Genomic DNA, 17,282 nt, shown 5'->3' on the forward strand with positions numbered 1-17,282 from the left:
GTCTTCAATAGACACACGAAGTCATCCTTCTTTTCAAACGATGTAAACAGTTTTTGACTTATGTAGTGGCTACTTGTTCTTTTCTATAAAGCCACTATATTGATAAATTAGCTTCAGTTTTCTTTGTTAGTATCGGTTAGCTTATCTCTTCTTAGTTGACGCGTTTCTGTTCATTGATATGTCTTGTGCATTAAATAATAAACAATACTTACGGTTCCACACAAAGTATGAACTTTACTTTCTTTGGCATAACATGAAAATTATTTTGTCTTGCACAGCATCCTTAAAATTAACGGTCAAAAACTGTGTAGAGGTTAAGCGACCACACTTCATCCAACATTCTTTTCTTTTTTTTTACTCTTAAGTGACACCGCCCTTTTTATATATACAATTGTGTCCTTTAGGTGGCGCTGTTTTATAAAAAACATAGTAAAATAAAACCTTACTGTAAAGACAATATCTAAATATGCAAAAAGCATACAAAAAAGAAACAATGTTAAAACTAACATTTTTGGCTCTTACAGAATCTTTTTCACTAGTTTCTTGATTTCCCTGCAATATAATTCATATTTTAAGAGACTTGCATTGAATTTCCAGTACCCTCCATGTCTCAAACTGTCAGGAAGAGGAGTAATTAATAAATTAATGCTGCAGTGATCAGTGAGAGGAGTTGGAGACATATTACAGTCTGATGTTAGTGTGAGAATATCATCTGTTCCTAACCAAAAATCTATTCTAGATCTGCTTGAAGCATCTGATTTAAACCAAGAGAAATGTTTTCCATTAATATGTTTGTCTCTCCATAAGTCAATAAGACCCAAACTGGTACAGAAATCAGACATCAGGGGCCTCATTATCCACCTTATTCCAAGCCCCCATGAGGCTTTGTGGGATTTATTGCTGCGACTTCCGCCGCAAACCGGAACCGCCATTTGTTAACATGTTAGCAACTCCATAACCGGCTTTCGTCAGAGCTTTTAGGCTACAAAATATGTGGGAACTCCAGCTATCAAAGCTTAAATGTAACAATATTGTTTTACCGCTACCTACAGCTAATGGCGACTTGAAGAAATGGCCGCAAATAACCCGCACTAGCATAGTTAGCTACCCGCACTAGCATAGTTAGCTGCCCGCACTAGCATAGTTAGCTACCCGCACTAGCATAGTTAGCTGCCCGCACTAGCATAGTTAGCTACCCACATTAGCATAGTTAGCTACCAGCACTAGCATAGTTAGCACGCCCCACATTTGGAGGCCTTAGACCCACGGATGTCGCGGGTTCGACTCCCGGTCCCGACGACCCTTGCAGCATGTCCTCCTTCAAAAATGGCGCCGGCTCAGCTGGCTGCCTGCAGACGCAGCTCCGTCGTGTGTTAATCTGTGTATAAAAAATTCTTGCTGTAACTGCGAAATAATTTCCCTGCTGGGATGAATAAAGTAATTCTTCTTCTTTGCAGTAGGTTCTTTTTTGCTTCAGTCCGGTACTAGTAGGGTCGGGTCCCTGCTCTAACGTTTGGTTCTTTTGGATCGGCTCACCAGGTCCAACTTTCTGTTAATAGTTTAGGGATTTTTGTTTTTTCTTTCCTGTCTTTTTTTTTGTAGGGAACTGAGGGTGTTTAACTCTGTCTTTTTTCCTCCACAGTGTCATGGAAAGCGGTGAGGCAAACGCAGCAGATCCAGATGAGATGATTGATGGTTTTTGTAATGTAAAAGATCCAAAATGACACAGCACAAAAATAATGCAAAAGTCCAAATCCCAGGCAGCACTGCTGAGCGGAGAACCAGGGCTCAACACAGGTAGCAACAGGGAACACAAACAACAGACAAGACCAGGACCAACAAACACAGGTGGGGTTAAATACACTGAGGGTAGTCATGGAAACAAGACACACCTGGGAATAATCAAGGGGAGACAGGACAACAGAGACACAGAAACTCAAATCCTGACAGAAAATCAAAGCAGCTGAACCAAAAGAAAAGTTCAAGAACGTTTCAAAATAAAATCTTTGTTTTTTAACCCTCAGTTTTGTCTATGTCCTCAAATATGTTGTGCCCTTGTTGGCCGTAACACTGACCGAAGCATAATGATTTTTTTAAATTTGAATGAAAAATCACATTCACATCATACCAAGCTAATATTATGTAGTTTTGCTGTTTTACACTGTCGGCACAAACCTGAGCAGCTTCTCTGCTTTTCTCTCAGGGCGGTTCTTCAGAGAGACGAGCTGCTGATTCACATTACAAAACGTAAGATGGTGTTTCTGTCGCTCCTGTGATTAAACTCAGTTACGATCCTCTGTAGCGACGGCCACATGAAGCTTCATGAAGCAGTGAAGCTTCCCGGCTCTTTGCTTCACCAAAGGTTCATCACTCAGCATCTCACTAGTGACACCTGCTGCTGAAACTGTGGCATCCTGTCACTCAGATAGACATACTTCAAAAATTAGTAAATGCAATATTATCACAAAGTTTTTGTCAAACTCATGTTTAGTAACAGGAGAGTCAGTTAAATCCTATGTAACTCATCTTTTTTAGTTATTAAAATGATTTGTAGCCAGTCTATGCTGACTGCCAGCTGTTTTCTTTTGTCACCGACTGATTTGACAATAAAGACTTTTTTAGTGTATTCAGAGTGCAGCTTGTTGGGGCAGACACTATTCTTTATTCTTTGAGTTTTGATTTGCCTCCTAAAAAAACTACAATTCTTCAAAAATTCTCTTTTTCTTGGATTCCTATTGGCTCTCTGATCTGATCCCTTATTTTTACTCATCAGGCCAGAATTTTATCTTCCAGCGGCTTTAGTCTGTTTCTGCTGTGATGTATCTTTGCAGAACAAAGAAATAGTGGACATTTCAGGAAGGTGAGAATTTTGGAGGTGAAGTGGTTCATTATTTTTATTCAAGATTATTGTGAGCGATCATTTCAAAGTTTTCCCACATGTCAGATTTTTTCTTCTTACTGGCTCCATTTCAATCAGCTTTATTTGTGTAGCACATTTCAGCAACATTGCAGTTTCAAAGTGATTTACATAATAAATAACACACAAATATAAAGTCATAAAATGTACCATAATCAACAATTGAGAAAACCAATAACAAACATTACATTTTGAGGAGTACCAATGGAAGTGTCACTAAAATGATTTATGTCATGAGAAAATGTATGTTTATTTCTAAAAGTTAGAATAATGTATTTTAAGTTGTTTGGTTCACGTTTTAAGATTTGTGTTAAATGATTGTATTTTATTTCGTCTCGAACTATTTTGTTGGAAGTTATCGCGAGATTTGTGTACACGCGTGAGGCTGCGAGACTTGAATAAACAGAGAAGCAGCAGAGCTGCGTGTCCTGTAGCTGTCCAGGTATTTTGTACTTATGTTTGTTATGTTTTGTGAATTTATTGGTTATGGTGTTTAATTACTTAATATTGTGGTTTAGAGTGAAGAACGATGAATTAATCGGTTAAAAACCTCCGAAGTGGCAGCGGCCACGAGGCAACTTTTGTCAAAGCAGGTGTCACCTGTCTGTCTGTCTGTCTGTCTGTCTGTCTGTCTGTCTGTAAATGTATCCACGTCTAAAGCTTTGGCTTTTATTTCTGTAGTTTTCAGGCGTTACTAAAGAGCCCGTCTTAAGGAAGCCGTGCCAGAGTTGGACCTACAACCATCATCAAAACGATCAATACACGTGAACTATGTTGGTCAAGGTTCCTTTTATTTCGGCTACTGCTGGAAACCAATACTCTGGTGCGATCAAATACAACAACCCATGAAGCGGCACGGCTCATCATGCTTTTATTTTGAAAACCGACACGCAAAATGAAGCAGTCACGTCACCCATGTAACAGTTTGTTGCCAGTCACGTGGTTTTCGTGGATGCAAGTCGGCATGGAAGCGGCTTCAGGTCCCATCACTAGTCCGACCTGACAGCAGAGGCGCGTCCAACAAGTTTGACTAAATATTGTACAATAACCCAAAACACAGATGTAACTTGTATCATGAATATAAACTAGCAAAAACACCAACAAGCTACAATGAAATACTGACTGGTGGAAGTCAGAGCCAAAAATCTGTCGCTGCTTAAATTCATGCGATTTAAATTCATATTAGAATCATCAGCTACAAAGTGGCAACTTTAAAGTTGATGGCACTCTTTTTAAGATGGGGAAACATCTTACCGGTTTATGTAATAATAGAGCAGCACTGGCTGCCATCTTGGAAATCCGGCGGCCATCTTGGAGCGGTCGTCCCTCCAAACCAAAACGGCAGCAGGAGTCTCAGCACCGCCGGATATTTTTGTTCATATCGACGAACTATTGTGAGATCTCGGGGGATAACGTTTCACAAGTAAGATGGACATATTAGTGTTTATATTTTGTGAATAGAATATTACTAAACTGTATTTATGTCCACCGGCCAAATACCAGCTAATATTAGCTACAGTGCTAACGGTGTAGCACCGGGTTCAGCTATGAAGGCTAATGAGATTTAGAAAATCTAAAGTTTGAAGTATTCCCTTATATTATGCGACACAAAGTGGGAAAGACTGTTATTGATGTTTAATTCTTTCACTCTGTCTAAAGTAAAATAGTTCCTGTTTTAGTTTTAATGTTTCATAAAGACGATGTGAGGAAGAAGAGAAACGTGTTAAAGGAGAGACGGATTCACTGCTGATGAATCTGAAGCTGCAACTGCTCAGCTGGAAAACATGAATAAAACATATAGAGATATTATGTATATAACCATTTGTACTTTAACACATATTATTCAGTATTAATTATTATTTAATCATATTTGTTTCTCTGTGATTGTATTATTTTGTTTATTTATATAAATATGTATTGATATTACTAAATAATATATTAAAAAATTATGACTGGTTGTGTTCTTTGTAAAATGCTCATCATACATCAATATGAAAATATTCTATTCTGAATCTATTCTGTTTTCCCCACTAAGAATATTTAAATGTGCTGAACCATGAGGCAGTCAATTCAAAAACACTTTCAAAATAATGTCCTTGTAAATGTATCTATGAAAGCTGTTTGAATAAAGTTTACAGCAAAACATCGTGAAAATCTGTTTAGTATTTAGCGAGTTATGATTGATTAAATGCGCGGATACTTCATTGCTCCCGTCAAACATAAAACACTCAGTTGACCTCTCCAAGATGGCCGCCCTGAATCTCGTCAGCAACAACAGTCAGGAGGAGCTTCTGTTGTTTCTGTGTCTGGTTTCCACAGTAAAGCTGAAGCTGCTGACCAGCCCTGGTTTCTGTTTACTGAGAATAAATAGATGAATTCAGACGACGAGTTTCACAAACTGAGCAACATGATTGGAGTGAGTTTTCACATCCTTTATTTTTATTTTCTTTATTTTGTGTCAGGTTATTGTCTGAAGATAAATGTGGTTCAGTTTCATGGTTTAAACACTAAAATATTAAAATCATAAAAACGTCGAGTTTGAAGCTTCCTGGTCTTAATAACTGAATGTCGTCAGATTTCAATGGATTTCTGTGAGTTTTGACTCTAGTTTGATATTATTCACTAAAGTTTCATATATTTACACAAACTTTGACGCCACGTTGATTTTCAGACTTGCCGACTTGTGTAGTTTAGATAGGAGGCCCCTGAGGGCCGTTCACTGCAGCTGCTCGTGTCTCCGAGTCTTTGTCAGTTTGGTGTTAAACTAAAACAGAAAACAATTTAAAACTGACATCTTGAGATTAATGACTGAAGAAAATCTGATACAAGTTATTTTAATGAACTGAGTTAGATGGTGAAGTTTCTCATGTCAGACCCACTGGGTCTCCTGGGGTCCATGGGTGGCAGAAACTCCACGCCGCTGCTAAAGCTGCGGCTCCCAGCCGGGGCCCCTGTAGCTGTGGCTCCCAGCCGGGGCCCCTGTAGCTGTGGCTCCCAGCCGGGGCCCCTGTAGCTGTGGCTCCCAGCCGGGGCCCCTGTAGCTGCGGCTCCCAACTCCATGAGGTTAGATTATTCTGCATACCTGGACTTTGTACCGACCAACTGAACTGGACCGGACCGGTTCTGATGGAACCAGCCAGCCACTAATGGAGCAACAGAGACCGGAAGTCTGAGGGACAAAACAACCATAAATGGACCGGAACCAGAACTCTGGAGACAGAAAGCACACAGAGCCAGAGCTGTAGGTGTTTTATTAAGGCGGAGCGCTGCCCCCTCCCCTCCCCCACTGGTTGCTACCCGGCCAGGATGTGCTTGACGAACTCGGTGTAGTTGACGTGTCCGTTGGCGTCCTCCTGGCCCGCCATGAGCCGGTCCACCTCGTCCTCCGTCATGCGCTCCCCCAGCGTGGCCAGGACGTGGCGGAGCTCCGCCCCCATCACGGTGCCGTTGCCCTCCTTGTCGAAGACGCGCAGCCCCTCCACGAAGTCCTCCATGTTGCCCTGCTCCTTGGCGCGCGCCACGTGCTGCAGCATGGGCAGGAAGGCCTGGAAGTCCAGCAGCGAGGCGTGCATCTCCTCGGCTTTGGGCCGGCCCAGCAGCTTCAGAACCTCGTCGTTGGTCGGGTTGTGCCCCAGCGCCCGCAGCACGTCGCCGCACTGGGCGTAGCTGATCTTCATCTCGCCGCCCGGCGTCTCGTCGAACAGGGAGAAGGCGTCCCGGAACTCCTCCACCTGGTCCGGGCTGAACTCCACCACCACGCTGCGCAGGTCCACCTCCGGGGCCCGGGGCTCCGGCTCCGGCTCCGGGGCCTTGGCCGGGGGCGCCGCCTCCACCTTCTTCACCTCCGCTTTCTTGGCCTCCACCTTCTTTGGAGCCATGCTTCGCCGCAGATGGAGGCGAGGCGCCGCGGGCGGCTTATAGCCGCTGCAGATGGGCGAGCGAGAGAGAGAGAGAGAGAGAGCCGAGGACCAAACATGGAAGAAAACTGAAATAGCAGCAGGAGATAAACCAGAACCAGATAAACCAGAACCGCCAGCAGGACTCACTGGGTCAGATAAACAGATTCAGGCTGCAGCAACACTCCGCTCAGCTCTCTTTACCGGTCCGGTCCGGTACAGTCCAGTCCGGTGCTTCCTTATTTCTAAGGAAAAGCAGCAAAGTCACTGCGGACCAGCAGGGGGCGACAGTGCCCAGGGAAAACTCCCCTTTAAAAGGAAGGAACCAGAACCAGAACCAGGCTCCGTACCAGCCGCCCTCTTGTTTGGCGGACTGGAGGTTGGAGAAAACACAAAGAGAGAAGGATCAGGTGATGGCAGCATCATGCCAGTGATGCCCCGCCTCCAGGAAAGAATCAGCCAATCAGAACGCAGACCAAGTTAAAGTAAGGGTCCGGTCCCTCCTGTAGCATCGTGACTACAGAAACAGCTCAGCACGACCCCAGACAGCTGTAAGAGGCAGAACCTGCACTGTGGTACCAGACGGTTCTGCTGGAACCTCTGGACCGACCAGAACCGATCAGGATCTGATTATTGAGGGTTTCTCTGTGAGATTCTAATCTGGATTATCAGGGAATCTGATCTCTGCTTTTAGTTTCTGCTGCAGCTTTTGGATCAGATGAAGGATTTTAACTTTATTATGAAGGATCATCATCATGGATTAGATTACAGATTATAGATTATAGATTATCAGCTCCACTGCTGGACAGGATGTTGATCATTTCTGAAGGAAGGAAATCGGTTTAATCTGAGATTTAAATTACATCCTGGTTAAAATAACTCAGAGTTTCTTTACCTGATCAGATCAGTGATCCACTGATCAGGTTCTGTTCAGAGGTTCTGGTCCAGAAACAGTCGGGTCAGAATTTACAGCAGGAAGTTTGGAGCCATCCAGGTTTTAATGTCTGTAATCTACTAACAGGCTGGATTAACCTGGATTATAGATAAACCTGAGTATCATCAGCAGAACCTCAGTAAAGCGGATCGGGCCGGGCCCAGAACCCTGCTGGACTCCACCAGCAGACTTGGAGAGTTCTGGTCCAGGAACAAACTGGGATGAAACCAGTCTGCTGCCACTCTGACCTACTAATGTGATTGACTGGATCAGAACCAGAACCCAGGCCCCGCCCCCAGCCCCGTCCCAACCAATCACAGCGGAGCTTTGGTTCTTCTCCACCATCTGACACCCAGACGTCCATCAGGATCCGTTCCACCGGTTCCACTGGAGATCTTTACCCGACCTAGTGCTGCAATTTTCCGATCGGGTCCGTTGAGCCTGATCCAGATCGATGGTTCTGGTTCTGTGGAAACAGAACTGGGGATGACAAGGAACTGGAACCAGTTTGATGGACTGAAGCGTTGATGTCAGGGTGTGGACACGTCTCTGTCCAGCTGTCCTTCAGTCTCTGTCCTTCAGTCTCTGTCTTTCAGTCTCTGTCTTTCAGTCTCTGTCCTTCAGTCTCTGTCCTTCAGTCTCTGTCCTTCAGTCTCTGTCCTTCAGTCTCTGTCCTTCAGTCTCTGTCCAGCTGTCCTTCAATCTCTGTCCTTCAGTCTCTGTCCTTCAGTCTCTGTCCAGCTGTCCTTCAATCTCTGTCCTTCAGTCTCTGTCCTTCAGTCTCTGTCCAGCTGTCCTTCAGTCTCTGTCCTTCAGTCTCTGTCCTTCAGTCTCTGTCCAGCTGTCCTTCAGTCTCTGTCCTTCAGTCTCTGTCCTTCAGTCTCTGTCCTTCAGTCTCTGTCTTTCAGTCTCTGTCCTTCAGTCTCTGTCCTTCAGTCTCTGTCCAGCTGTTCTTCAGTCTCTGTCTTTCAGTCTCTGTCCTTCAGTCTCTGTCCGTCCTCCAGGATCTATTTGTGTCTCTTTATCTTCGTCCCTCAGAGTCGATCAACATTCCAGCAGAGATAAGGAGCTGAGCAGGACCTGCAGCTGAGGACCGGGCCTCTGTCTGTCCTCTGTGTCTCTGAAACAAAAGACACTGCAGAGAATGAAAGCTTGAAGTTCTGTCTGAACCCCTGGTTCTGGTTCTGGTTCTGGTCTATTAACCTGCCTGGTTCTACAGGCTCAGTTTTGGTTCTGAGTATGAGACCCGGCCAGCAGCGGTTCAATGGACAGTAGAGCAGTGTGTGTGTGTGTGTGTGTGTGTGTGTGCGCACAGCCCTTTTCCAGCCTCTCTCTGGTTTCCATAGAAACCGTGATGTCAGCCAGGCACTAAGCCCCGCCTCCTTACTGGGGCCATAAACTGGGAGTCTTTTAAGACTCATTTTGGGGTCAGAAATGTAAAATGTGTTTAAAAAGTTTTGAATGTGTTGAAGCTGCAGGACCAAAACTGACTGAGTGAAGAAACTCAGACGTGTTTTTCTCAGTAAACAAACTATTGAGATCCATAAAAGTCAAATGAAGATTGAAATGTTTAGATGAGTTTGGTTCAGTGGCACTGATATCATCTCTGCTACACCTTTCTGAAAATGTAAGGCTATAAATAAAAAGTGTTAATGAGTTACTCCACTTGATAAAATTCCTAATAAATATTGATTTATTGCAGTGGCTCTCAATACAAGTTTTGTATTATTTAAGTTCTAACTTGCTAAGTTGCTTTATGTTTAAATCTTTTGTGGTTTTTCCGTCCTGGATGGCTGAGAATCTATAAGTAGGTAGAAATAATGAGGATCTGGGAAGAATCAGAACTTCAACTTAACGCTCAAAGCACCAGAGTTTTTATAGAAAAATATCCAGATTTTTTGTGTGTGTGGTTTTTGGCTGATCTCCTGAACCAGTTCTCCAGCCTGGTCCAGATCGTCTTTGTTCTTGTCGAGGCCGGCGCCGAGTTTCACCAACATGGACAGCACAGGCTTTTATTTTCAAATATTTTTGTGCTGAGAACATGGAGCGTCCTGATTGGCTAAGGATCAGTTCCTGGTTGGTCGGGTCTAGATTTTACTTTCTGGAACAAATCAGCGTCTCTCCACTTTACTGAGATTCTTCAGGTTTGTATTTATTAAAGGAGAATTTATTAGAGGAGGAACAGTTATTGATCCTGCAGGTTTACATCAAAGTCGAGGTCAAACCTTGAGGAGGAGGAGGAGGAGAGCTCAGCGCTGAAACCTCCAAATCTTCATCTTCATCATCATCTCACAAAAATCAAAACAATAACAGTAAAAACTTGGAGTCCAGGAGGACAGATCTGAAGATGAACCTCCTCCATCTTTCCTCTCTTCTTAAAGTAAAACCTCAGGGTGCCGACTCCACCGTTTCCATGGCAACTGCACCCTCAGGTGTCCTGCAGGTGTTCAGGCTGAACACTGGAGATCTTATCGATGGACTGCAGGAGCTGAGAGACCAAACGGAGAGTCTCTGCTTCCTCCATCAGCTGCCTGCAGACACACACAGAAAGGTGAAAGGTCAGTGAAGAGCTCGGCTCCAACTGGTGGAAAGTGGAGAAACTGCATTAGAGAGTGAGCTCCAGAAAACCACTGAGGTGCTGTGGTCACATGATCTGAAGCAGCCAATGGCGGCTCAGCTCCGGCCTCTGGGACCTGAACATCTGGACAGGCTGAGAGCATCTGGAACTTGGACTTGTCACTCCAGAAGCTTCCAGAGGGGGAGCTAGAGAGCAGCTCAGAGTGGCAGAGGAAGAACGTCCCTTCAGGTCATCTGGGACCAGGAAGTGTTATGATCAATTAGAATGATTATTGCTAGTGGCCCCTAGCCCCAACATGGTGCACATGCTCAGTGCACTTTAAGTGTGGCAGACGATTGTTTTGATTAAACACGACTCAAATTGAGCCCCGCTGGCTCCGCCCGCTCAGTGTCCTGCAGATACTGACCTGACGGAGGAGTGGGCGTGGCTTGCTGACTTGCTCAGGTACTCGGCCGCCACCTGAGCGTTTTGTCTCATCGTCATGACGACCTCAGATTCAGCAGCCTTCAGACGGTTGTTTTCTGATCGCAGAGCATCTGCCTCCACCTACACACACACACACACTGCTGTCAGGCTGGATCAGGCGGTTCTGTCCAAGTTCTACTGGTTGAACCTGAACGGGTCAGCACCTTTGGTCCAGTTAGATCAGTGAGGAATTCTTCAGCAGTTCCTCTGGAGGAACCGTTCCCGGTATAACAGAAAGATCCTGGATGACCCCCAGTTGTTCCTCAACCCTCTTGATCAGAGGGACCCAAAGTGGCCCCTGAGGGCCGCCATCCTGCATGTTCTGGTCTCTCCCTGGTTTAACACACCTGGATCCAATGATGGATCATTAGAGGCCTAAGAAGAACATGGACCTGCTGAGAAGGTTGTTGGTACCAGGGAGGGAATAAAACATGCAGGATGCCGGGCCAAAGGACCCACTTTGGGCTCCACTGGTCTAGAGGCTCCATTTGGGCTTCCTGTCTAGAGCTTGTGTGTGTTGGTAAGAACCAACACACACCTGGATCCAGGTTTACCTGCAGCTGCTGAAGCTCCGCCTTCAGTCTGGAAACGCTGCTCTCAGCCTTCGCTGCTCGCCTCTGAAACACACACACACACACACACACACACACACACACACACACACACACACACACACACACACACACACACACCTGTCAGTCCAGGTGTGAACCAATCTTCCTCCTCCTCCTCCTCCTCCTCCTCCTCCTCCTCCTCCTCCTCACCTTCATCAGCTGCAGGTTCTGCTCCACTGACTGCACCATGCTCTCCAGGTCCTGCGCCTCCTGCTCCTCCTGGCGCTTCCTCTGCTGCAGCTCCTCAGAGAGCCGCCTTGCCCTGCAGCAAGGCATGCTGGGTAAACAGGCCGCCATGCCACGCTGTGATTGGTCGGTCGACGCTCACCTGGACTGGTGGAGGTCGGCTCTCCTCTGCAGCTCCCTGACGCTCCGCCTCAACGCCGAGTTCTCCTCCCTCATCTGGACCAGAACCAGAACCAGAACTCAAATCTTTTAGTGTAGTTACTAAAAACACTTAAGTATTTTGTTGTTTCTGTAGAGATGGAGCCAGTTCTGATTTTGATTCTGGTTCCCGAAGTGGCTCCAGGTGTCTACCTGTGCTTCCTACCTGTTGGATCAGGCTCCGCCCCCTGCTGGCGTCCGATTGGCTGAGGGACATCTCGTCTCCTCCTTCAGGGTTGGAGGAGAACCTGGAGGACAGGAGTCAGCTGTTACCATGGAAACCCACAAGTGAGCCAGGTCATCTCTCCCCAGCAGCTGCACCAGGCCAGAGCCTTCAGAACCATCTCAGGTTCTACTGGGTCCATTCTGAAACCAGAAGCTCCAGAACTCGGCCCGCCTCAGGTGAGCGGAGTCCAGAAGAAACCAGGAAAAGCCTGAGAGGTTCTGGAGGTTCTGGAGGAGAGAGACTGGTACCGGAAATGGGTTCTCCTTGGTACAGCCGGGTTCGTTACCCCAGACTGACGGTGTTCTGACAATCTGTGCTACCTCATCAGATTCTCCTACAGTAGCACGGATAGATGGCTAAGTCTATCTGTCCGTGCTACCCGTCCAAAGCTGCTACCGTCATGTTTACAATCAGAAACTATAGCAGGTTGTTAATGTTAAATATATTGGATAACATTATTTGAGTGACTGAAGTGGAAGCTTAGCAGTTATGGTTAGCTTAGCATCGGAACAATTTCTATCCATGACGAAACCACAAGAAGATCACTTCCTTCATCTGAACATCTACCTGTTTAAAATGAAAAGCTGTAGATGTTTGCACTAATCCTTTACTAGAATATCCTACCTGTTCAAATATTTTAAATACAGAGGTTAGTAAGAATAAAACCGTAAACAGGTTTTTATTGGAATTAAATGAAAGACTAATACAGATCAGTGTGACTCTTTTATGCACATTAATCTGCTGTATGACAGACTTTATTAAATGCAGCCACAATGTGTCACTGAAATGATAGGATATGATTCATATACACTAATATTACACGGCTATTACAGCTTCAGTCCCACTTATTATCGCTAACTTCTGTTTAGCAAAGTTTAATCATAAAAAAGAGTGTAATTAAACTAAAATATTTTAAAGCATAAGGACAAAATAGCCCAAAAAACAACGTACTTTGTCCTGATGAACAATAACTTCCTTACGACTGTCGTGTTCTGTGTTTTCTGTGTGTTAATTTCGAGTTTTCTGTGTCCTTGAGTTTCTTCGTTGTCCTGTCCTCCCCTTGATTGTTCCCAGGTGTGTCTCGTTCTGTAATTACCCGCTGTGTATTTAACTCCACCTGTGTTCCTTGTTCCTCGTCGGGTCCTTGTCAATGTCTTGTCAATGTCTTGTCAATTCGTTGTCAACGAGTCCATGTGCGAGCTGCCAGTTGTTTGGACTGTGCTTTTCTTCATTAAATTTCATTATTCATCTTACCTGGGTCCGCTGCGTCTGCCTCACCACCCCTCACCGCACCGTTTCATGACAGAAGGACCCGACCAAACCGATCGGTGAGGCTGCTCAAAAATGGACCCAGCTGGAGTGAGTTTCCCTCCTAAAAGGCAGAGCGGACCGAGGCGGAGATCCGGCAGGGAGGAGAGGGCGTTGGCTGAAGCCCTCGCCGACCTGCAGCAGGAGCTTTTCCGGGGGACAAGTCTGGTGTTGGCACCCCCCGGATTCGGCCCCCGTCGATTCCTCCGTCCGGGTAATCAGCAACCTGAGTCGCCGGTGGACCCGGCCCCTGGTCGCCCCACGGGAACACCACCTCCGCTGCCTGCCCGGAGACAGCAACGTGAGCCGCCGGTGGACCCGGCCCCTTGTCGCTTTCTGGAAACACCACCTCCGCCGCCGGTTCCGAGGCTTCGCTCTGGCATTCCTCCGCAGCCGGCCCCGAGGCTTCGCTCCGGCATTCCTCCACAGCCGGCTCCGAGGCTTCGCTCCGGCATTCCTCCACAGCCGGCCCCGAGGCTTCGCTCCGGCATTCCTCCAGCCGGTGCACCAACCGGCGCACCAGAGACCGAGACCCTCTGTGTTCCTCCCGAGACCAAGACCCTCTGCGTCCCTCCTGAGACCCCGACTCTCGGCGTTCCTCCCGAGACCCCGACTCTCTGTGCTCGCCGCCACCGCTGGGCGGCCCTCGGGACACCTCGTCGTCGCCGCCGCCTCTGGGCAGCCCCAGAGACTCCTCGTCGTTGCCTCCAGCACCGCGGACGGCTGCCGGACCACCTCCGTGGTTCCCGCCTCCTTTGCCTCCGCCCACTCCATTGGGTTGTTTTTTGTTGTTTCTGGACTCTGGCCCCCCGTCCACCGCCCCTCCGCCCACCCTTGTTGTGTTTTTTGTTGTTGTTGTTTTTTGGGCGTCTGGTAGCCGCCCTTGAGGGGGGGGGTACTGTCGTGTTCTGTGTTTTCTGTGTGTTAATTTCGAGTTTTCTGTGTCCTTGAGTTTCTTCGTTGTCCTGTCCTCCCCTTGATTGTTCCCAGGTGTGTCTCGTTCTGTAATTACCCGCTGTGTATTTAACTCCACCTGTGTTCCTTGTTCCTCGTCGGGTCCTTGTCAATGTCTTGTCAATGTCTTGTCAATGTCTTGTCAATTCGTTGTCAACGAGTCCATGTGCGAGCTGCCAGTTGTTTGGACTGTGCTTTTCTTCATTAAATTTCATTATTCATCTTACCTGGGTCCGCTGCGTCTGCCTCACCACCCCTCACCGCACCGTTTCATGACAGAAGGACCCGACCAAACCGATCGGTGAGGCTGCTCAAAAATGGACCCAGCTGGAGTGAGTTTCCCTCCTAAAAGGCAGAGCGGACCGAGGCGGAGATCCGGCAGGGAGGAGAGGGCGTTGGCTGAAGCCCTCGCCGACCTGCAGCAGGAGCTTTTCCGGGGGACAAGTCTGGTGTTGGCACCCCCCGGATTCGGCCCCCATCGATTCCTCCGTCCGGGTAATCAGCAACCTGAGCCGCCGGTGGACCCGGCCCCTGGTCGCCCCACGGGAACACCTCCTCCGCTGCCTGCCCGGAGACAGCAACGTGAGCCGCCGGTGGACCCGGCCCCTTGTCGCTTTCTGGAAACACCACCTCCGCCGCCGGTTCCGAGGCTTCGCTCCGGCATTCCTCTGCAGCCGGCCCCGAGGCTTCGCTCCGGCATTCCTCCACAGCCGGCCCCGAGGCTTCGCTCCGGCATTCCTCCGCAGCCGGTTCCGAGGCTTCGCTCTGGCATTCCTCCGCAGCCGGCTCCGAGGCTTTGCTCCGGCATTCCTCCAGCCGGTGCACCAACCGGCGCACCAGAGACCGAGACCCTCTGTGTTCCTCCCGAGACCAAGACCCTCTGCGTTCCTCCTGAGACCCCGACTCTCGGCGTTCCTCCCGAGACCCCGACTCTCTGTGCTCGCCGCCACCGCTGGGCGGCCCTCGGGACACCTCGTCGTCGCCGCCGCCTCTGGGCAGCCCCAGAGACTCCTCGTCGTTGCCTCCAGCGCCGCGGACGGCTGCCGGACCACCTCCGTGGTTCCCGCCTCCTTTGCCTCCGCCAACTCCATTGGGTTGTTTTTTGTTGTTTCTGGACTCTGGCCCCCCGTCCACCGCCCCTCCGCCCACCCTTGTTGTGTTTTTTGTTGTTGTTGTTGTTTTTTGGGCGTCTGGTAGCCGCCCTTGAGTGGGGGGTACTGTCGTGTTTTCTGTGTGTTAATTTCGAGTTTTCTGTGTCCTTGAGTTTCTTCGTTGTCCTGTCCTCCCCTTGATTGTTCCCAGGTGTGTCTCGTTCTGTAATTACCCGCTGTATTTAACTCCACCTGTGTTCCTTGTTCCTCGTCGGGTCCTTATCAATGTCTTGTCAATTTAGTGTCAATTCGTCGTCTAATATGCGTGCTGCCAGTTGTTTGGACTGTGCTTTTCTTCATTAAATTTCATTATTCATCTTACCTGGGTCCGCTGCGTCTGCCTCACCACCCCTCACCGCACCGTTTCATGACAACGAGTTTGCAGACAGCAAACTAAAACCATTTCTAAATATATTTACAAGCTGCTGTCATGTAAAGTAAAACCATGAAGGGTTAGGGGTTAGTTCAGCAGCTTAGTGAAAACCAGGAATAAAATAAATGAAATAAAACTTACCGTAATCTGCGCTGAAATAAAACACATGAAACCAAACCTCCACAGGTTCCACAGTGGGTTAGGGTAGGGTGACCCTATGTGACGAAGCATCCATGTGCGCATCACCACAAGGTAGGACGGATTTACGGGTAGCACAGATAAACAGAACACCTGGTCCAGGAGTCAGAACCGACCTTTGGGCGTGTCGTGGTGGCGTAGCGGTTAGTGCGACCCACGTTTGGAGGCCTTGAGTCCTCGACACGGCCGTCACGGGTTCGATTCCCGGACCCGGCAATATTTGCCGCATGTCTTCCCTCGTTTCCTGTCAGCCTGCTGTTATATAAGGGATACTAGAGCCACAAAAGGCCCCTGGAGGGGTAAAAAAAAAAGAACCGACCTTTGACCCTGAGAGGGAAAAACCCACCTTGTCTCCTCTCCTCCATCGTCTTCATCTGCATCCTCTTCCTCCTCGCTAGCGCAGAGGAAGCTCCGCCCCAAAGCCTCCTCCTGATTGGACAGAGAATATAACAGCTGCAGTGGCTGCGATGGCCAGCAGGTGGCAGCAGACACACAGAGCTTCACTGGATCTGCTCAGTCAGCGTCATGCAGGTGTTTCCTCCAGGTGTGAGCTAAAGCTGACCCCAACCCAAATCTGGGTCAAAGGTCGCCCTACCTGACCCTGAGGCATTAATCAATGAATCCGCCATAAAAACTGAAGGTTCAGAGTTACAGAAAATTATTCAGCCACACAAAATATTTATAAAATGATTCATAAACAAATGATATCTGATCATATCAGGACTCGTCTCACTGAACCACAGACTCACTTCTGCTCCTTTTTCAGGAATTTTCCTACATTTATTTCCCAAAACGTTTTCCATAACTTTTCCCTCATTGATATAAAACTGTTGGATTCTAATAAAACAAACCGATTCTATCATCAAACTCATTTTATCAGTTTAAAAACATCAAACATCACAAACCTTGCTTTTAATTTCAACAATGAATCAAAATGCATAATAATAATAATAATAATAATAATAGTAAAGCTGATAGAACATTTCCATCATCAGGTCCAGGTTCTGCTGGTCCATACCTTTCTGTCTCTCTGGTCCTGGTCCTGGTCCTGGTCCTGGTTCTGGTTCTGGTCCTGGTTCTGGTTCTGGTCCTGGTCCTGGTCCTGGTCCTGGTTCTGGTTCTGGTCCTGGTTCTGGTTCTGGTTCTGGTCCTGGTTCTGGTCCTGGTCCTGGTCCTGGTTCTGGTCCTGGTCCTGGTTCTTCCAGCGCAGAAACTCTTTGAAGGAGAACGGGTTCAGCCCATCCTGGACCTCCTCTTCCTCATCTGCAGAGAGGAGAAGCTGAA

The 17,282-nt window shown here is 47.5% G+C and overlaps 1 protein-coding gene and 1 pseudogene across 1 annotated transcript; both read right to left on the minus strand.

Moving 5' to 3' along the window:
- Positions 1 to 6,151: 6,151 nt before the first annotated feature.
- LOC102238277 lies at positions 6,152 to 6,833 on the minus strand (annotated as a pseudogene).
- A 3,045-nt stretch (positions 6,834 to 9,878) lies between these two features.
- On the minus strand, positions 9,879 to 17,052 carry sdccag3 (serologically defined colon cancer antigen 3). The gene is made up of 8 exons (XM_023343919.1): positions 17,017 to 17,052; positions 16,345 to 16,427; positions 11,955 to 12,036; positions 11,733 to 11,806; positions 11,555 to 11,666; positions 11,345 to 11,407; positions 10,732 to 10,871; positions 9,879 to 10,278 (listed from the first exon to the last, which is right to left on the minus strand). The coding sequence occupies exons 3-8, from the start codon at positions 12,003 to 12,005 to the stop codon at positions 10,176 to 10,178; spliced, it is 543 nt and encodes a 180-aa protein (XP_023199687.1). The 5' UTR covers positions 12,006 to 12,036; positions 16,345 to 16,427; positions 17,017 to 17,052; the 3' UTR covers positions 9,879 to 10,175.
- Positions 17,053 to 17,282: the final 230 nt, after the last annotated feature.

This window comes from Xiphophorus maculatus, chromosome 12 (assembly GCF_002775205.1).
Source record: "Xiphophorus maculatus strain JP 163 A chromosome 12, X_maculatus-5.0-male, whole genome shotgun sequence".
Classification (NCBI taxonomy): Eukaryota; Metazoa; Chordata; class Actinopteri; order Cyprinodontiformes; family Poeciliidae; genus Xiphophorus; species Xiphophorus maculatus.

Bases quoted from the DNA above. Each gene is read 5' to 3' on its own strand.
- sdccag3 (XM_023343919.1), bottom strand. From the start codon at position 12,005: ATGTCCCTCAGCCAATCGGACGCCAGCAGGGGGCGGAGCCTGATCCAA. The intron at 10,872-11,344 runs GTAAACCTGGAT...GTGTGTGTGTAG, and splicing joins CGGAGCTTCAGCAGCTGCAG to GTGGAGGCAGATGCTCTGCG. The intron at 10,279-10,731 runs GTCAGTATCTGC...GTGTGTCTGCAG, and splicing joins CACGCCCACTCCTCCGTCAG to GCAGCTGATGGAGGAAGCAG.